General features: G+C 40.2%; 1 protein-coding gene across 1 annotated transcript; it reads right to left on the minus strand.

Annotated features, from left to right (window-relative positions):
• Nucleotides 1-2,714: 2,714 nt before the first annotated feature.
• LOC107819815 (uncharacterized) lies at nucleotides 2,715-5,025 on the minus strand. The gene is made up of 3 exons (XM_016645969.2): nucleotides 3,840-5,025; nucleotides 3,246-3,661; nucleotides 2,715-3,131 (listed from the first exon to the last, which is right to left on the minus strand). The coding sequence occupies exons 1-3, from the start codon at nucleotides 5,023-5,025 to the stop codon at nucleotides 2,715-2,717; spliced, it is 2,019 nt and encodes a 672-aa protein (XP_016501455.2).
• Between the last annotated feature and the right edge of the window lie 329 nt (nucleotides 5,026-5,354).

The following is a 5,354-nucleotide window of genomic DNA, read 5'->3' on the forward strand; positions in this document are numbered from 1 at the left end:
GAACTTAGAATGAAACTCTAAGTTGCCTACATACCTCGGTGAAGAGGATCAAGTCATTCGTAGTTCAAACTGGGTGATTTTTTTTTATTTTTATGCCCTAACTTTTGCCTAGGTCGCCTCTTTTGAGGTTTTCAACCTAGTGGACCTTTTATTATTTATTTTTTTGTGGGCCATGCATAGTTTATACTCTTGCGGGCCAGGAGTAACATGCGGTTTATGCTCGTGCGTTAAGGAGCATATTTGTTTTCTTCAAGGATAGTATGTCTTCATGAATTTCCCGTTGATGGGGCCAATATGCAAACCTTCCGAGTCAACTATCTTGAAAGCGCCACTTGAGTATACCTCTTGTACGATATATGGTCCATCCCACTTAGCAGAGAATTTTCTCCCAGATCGACGAGAGGTAATAATAGGCCTTTTGACCACAAGAACTTGGTCACCCACTTGGAAAGATCTAAGGCGTACCCTTTTGTTAAAAGATCGAGACAGGCGAGCTTGATAACATTCAAGGCTTTGTTGAGCTTCTAGCCTCTTTTCATCAAGAGCTTCCAATTTTTCAAGGCGTAACCGAGCATTTTTTTCATCGATGATTCCTTCTTGAATGCAAACCGCAACGATGGGATTTGTTGCTCAAGTGGAAGGACCGTTTCAACTCCATAAACAAGTGAATAAGGAGTTGTTTGTGTTGGTGTGCGATATGTGGTCCTGTATGCCCAAAGAGCTTCTTCCATCCTTTCATGTCAATCTCTCTTAGACTTAGAAACAACCTTTTTTCAACAAGTTGCAGAGTGTCTTGTTAAATACTTCAGCAAGTCCATTAACAACAACATAATACATGGAGGAATTGTGTTGCTTGAAGCCAAAAAGATCACATATTTTATTCATAAACTTGTTACCAAATGGCTTACCATTGTCCGTCAATATATATCGCGGAATGCCAAATCGATAGATAATATTGACTCGGATGAAGTTAGCTACATTTTCTTTCTTTACTTCTTAAGAGAAACAACTTCTGCCCACTTCGAAAAGTAATTAGTTGCGGCCAAAATATATAGATGTCCACCAGAAGACTTTGGCAAAGGACCAACAACATCCAAACCCCAAGCATCAAATAACCAAGAAGCAACAGTTGGGTGTAATACTTTCAGTGGTTGATGTATGAAGTTAGCATGGAACTGGCAAGCTTTACACCTTCGAGCGTAATCCAAACAATCTTTCACCATGGTTGGCCAATAATACCCCATTCTTTTTATGTGGAAATGAAGTTTTGGCCTAGATTGTTGCGCACCACATACTCTAGAGTGTGCTTCTTGCAATGCTTGAAGGGATTCGTCAGTCCCCAAACAACGTAGGAGCACTCCATCAAATGATCGTCTGTAGAGTGTATTCTTGTAATAAAGAAAACGAGGGGCTCTCCTTCGGATTTCCTTTTTCCTTCGAGGATTTTCTGGAAATATACCGTAACAAAGATAATCTATTATTGGTCGTCACCAGTCTTCAATTTCAACCTCAAGAACGGAAGCAATATGCTCAACTTCGCTTTCTTCTTCCTCATAGTCATTTGGTGGAGTAACTACCCATCTTTGTGAAACAACGACTTGTGTCTGATCAGGCAAAGATAATGTAGAATCTAAGGTTGCTAATGCATCAGCTCTCTTGTTTTCCTTTCTCGGCACGTGTTGAATAGTTACCTCTCCAAGCCAATTTACCAGTCTTTGAGCATATTTGTGATATGGCACCAACTCTGGCTTCTTGACCTCATAGCTACCCAAAATCTGATTAATCACTAACTTGGAATCTCCAAAAACTTTTAATTGCAATTGTTTAATATCCACAACCATTTCAAGCCCAAGTATGAGCACTTGATATTCAGCAACATTTTTGGATCACCGTTGTGTCAGAGTGAAATAATAGGGCAAAACTTCTCCTTGAGAAGTGATAAACACTATTCCAATGCCAGCTCCTTCATGATGTGCAGCGCCATCAAAATACATCTTCCAAGGAGGCTGAATTTCTATGACCATTGCATCTTCATCAGGCAATTCTTCAAACAACTCCCAATTATCTAGAATCGGATGGTCAGCTAGGAAGTCTGCTAATACTTGTCCTTTTACTGCCTTTTGAGGAACATACACAATTTCAAATTGTTGAAACTAGAGGTACCACCTCGCTAATCGATCACTTAGGACTGGTTTAGACATGACAAACTTGATAGGGTTCGCTTTTGAGACGAGACGCACAACGTGATCTTGGAAGTAATGCTTCCGCTTTTGAATAGAGAAGACAAGTGCCAAACATAACTTCTCAATAGGCGAATACTTGAGCTCATTTGGCGTCATCATCCTACTCAAGTAATAAGGCATATTTTCTTTGCCTTCATTGTTTCCTTGAGCGAGAAGCGCTCTTACTGACCTTTCCTGTGCTGAAATATATAATATTAATGGCTTTCCAGGTATGGGGGCTGCCAGTACTGGAGGTTTCATCAGATAAGACTTAATGCTTTCAAAAGCATTTCTGCAAGCTTGGTCCCATTCAAAAGGAACCCCTTTCTTCATGAGGCGACTAAATGGTTGGCATCTTCTAGCCAGATTCGAAATAAATCTTCTAATATATGCCAACTTACCCTGCAAGCTTTTTAATTCATGAATATCTTTAGGCTCGGGCATTTTCAAGATAGAATCCACCTTAGCTTGATCAATTTCGATACCTCAATGTCAAACAATAAAACCGAGGAACTTCCTAGAAGTAACTCCAAAAGCGCACTTTAACGGATTCATTCTGAGTTGGTATCTCCGAAGTCGTTCAAATACCATCCTCAAATCTTGCAAGTGATCATCTTTCTTCCTTGACTTTACTACCAAGTCGTTAATATAACACTCTGCGTTTTTATGAAGCATGTCATCAAAAATATTTTGCATGGCACGTTGATATGTAGCAACAACATTCTTCAAACCGAAAGGCATTATCTTGTAGCAGTATATACCTTTAGGGGTACGAAAGGCAGTAAGTTCTTCATCCTTCAGTGCCATGCGAATTTGATTATATCCTGATGAACCATCCATGAAAGACATCGCCTCATATCCAGTTGTTGCATTAATCATGAGCTCAGGGATATGAAGAGGAAATTCACCCTTAGGACAAGCGTTATTTAGGTCCTTAAAGTCAATACAAACTCGGATTTGGCCATTCTTCTTTCTTACAGGGACGATGCTTTAAATCCATGTAGGATATTTAACTTCACGAACAAAACTAGCCTCAATAAGCTTGTTAACTTCAGTTTCAATCAAGGGAACCAGTTCAGGTCTGAAGCGACGTTGTGCTTGCTTCACATGACGAGCACCTCGTCTGACAACAAGATGATGAACAACCACTTTGGGGTCTAAACCTGGCATTTCCTTGTAGCTCCAAGCAAATACGTCTTTTAATTCCTTAAGTAGCTCAATATATTTGCCCTCTTCATCATTAGTTAGAGAGACACTTATATATGTGGGCTTTGGATCTTCAACTACTCCGAGATTGACTTCTTTTAGTGCATCAACCGTTGTCTTCACCCCTTCTTCAAGCTCAGGTTGTGCATCTTTAACGTTTTCATCCTCTTGAGGATCACCATCATTGAAAGATATGTGACGACACACATGAATATCAAGGCACTTTTCCTCGGCTTCCGTATAAGATGAAGCATTTTATTCGTCATGAATGGTGATATGATATGATGACCCCACACTTTCTTCATCTTCCTCTGTTCTTTAGTGTGTACTATAGTATGAGCCTTGCTTTGAGGACCTTTTTGCATGAAACTACAAGTTTGGTCTCTCGCCTCATTCTAGAAGGAATCAGACTTGGGCATTGTGTGGTTAAAATCTCCTTTTTAGCGAAGATAGGTGCTCCAATCCTTCTATCGCTTCCATGACGCTTGTTTTCCTTCTTCAGTGGTCCCAACCTATCAAAGACTGAGGTCCTTGTCTTCGTAAGTCGATCAAACACAGAAGGCTTCTTATTAAGTGTCATAGACACTTCTTTAGTAGTAATGTAGTTATAACTTGCCCTTTTAATGGAGATACGGATTGGCGGGGGTTGTTTGTAACCCAATCCTTCACGTGATTGCTTTAGTGGGTACCCTTTCTCCATCATCATCTTTTGAGTAGGCTTTGAAGCTTCAGGCGGGAGCTTTCCCAACTTGGATGGTTCGTTGGGATCATATCTAGCTTTTGACAACAACTTGTAGGCGTTTGGGTCAAAACCCTTATCTGTGCGCTTTGCATGAAGTACTAGATTTAGAAGCGAATTGTGGCTTGATGATTTGACAAACCCTTTAAGCAACTTTGTTGATGACTTAATTGCATCTATTCGCTTGATAGAAAGGGTCAAGTCTCCTATCACCTTACCTTGTAGTTCAGAAGATGGATCTTCGATCTTCCTTGTCTTCGGGACATAGCGAAGAAGATGAGCCACTTTCTTACTTGAAGATGCCTTATTCATCTTGTTCCGATAATGAAGCACCTGGTCAACTGTAATATTTTCCTTGCTAGTTGTGACCTCAACCTTCTTTGCAACAATTTTGGTCAATATTACTTCATCAACCTTAACCTCCTTTGAGACGTAATTCTTTAAGTAGAATTTTGCATCGGCAAAGTATGATTCAGCCTCAATAAAGGGCTTATCATCAGCAACTATCTTCTTTTCGACCCCATCTTCGCAATATTTCAAGCACTGATGGTAGGTGGATGAAACCACTTTGTTCTCGTATATCCATGGCCTTCCTAACAAGATATTATATGAGGTCTTTGCATCAATCACGTGCATCCATGCACTCGAATGCAAATCTCCCATATTTATCTCCAATTTGATAGCCCCTATAGCTCTTTGCCCCCCTTGATTGAACCCTTGAATCATCAAACGACTTTCACATAGTTCATCCATCGGTATGTCAAGCTCTTTGATAGTACGAATTGGGAGAATATTGACACCAGACCCATCATCGATCAAGATTCTACTTATTCTCTGTTCTCGCACAAAGCCAACCATAAATAGGGGGCGATTATGGTATGTTTCACCAAGCAAAAGATCATCATTAGTAAATGTGATTTTTGCATCACAAACGTCCACTTATTCAAAATTCCCAGTGAGTTTTTCAGGCAAGGGAGGTGGCAGCAATGATGGACCCTCCTTCTTTGTCTCTTCTTCATCTATCTTACAACATGAGGCCTTCATATATTCACAGGAAGCTCGCGGGTGTAACCAGTTTGGCAGGAATTCCTCCAATGTCACTGGAAGACGTAGCCTTTGATAGTGATTCTCAGCCATTTTTGCTTTCTTTTAGTTCTTTTTTATCATTTTCTTCTTGGGTCCTTTCA

This window comes from Nicotiana tabacum, chromosome 6 (assembly GCF_000715075.1).
Source record: "Nicotiana tabacum cultivar K326 chromosome 6, ASM71507v2, whole genome shotgun sequence".
Classification (NCBI taxonomy): domain Eukaryota; kingdom Viridiplantae; phylum Streptophyta; class Magnoliopsida; order Solanales; family Solanaceae; genus Nicotiana; species Nicotiana tabacum.

Bases quoted from the DNA above. Each gene is read 5' to 3' on its own strand.
- LOC107819815 (XM_016645969.2), bottom strand. From the start codon at position 5,025: ATGGTTGGCTTTGTGCGAGAACAGAGAATAAGTAGAATCTTGATCGAT. The intron at 3,662-3,839 runs GTCTGATTCCTT...CTTATACGGAAG, and splicing joins TTTAACCACACAATGCCCAA to CCGAGGAAAAGTGCCTTGAT. The intron at 3,132-3,245 runs GTTCGTGAAGTT...GCTTGTCCTAAG, and splicing joins AGCTTATTGAGGCTAGTTTT to GGTGAATTTCCTCTTCATAT.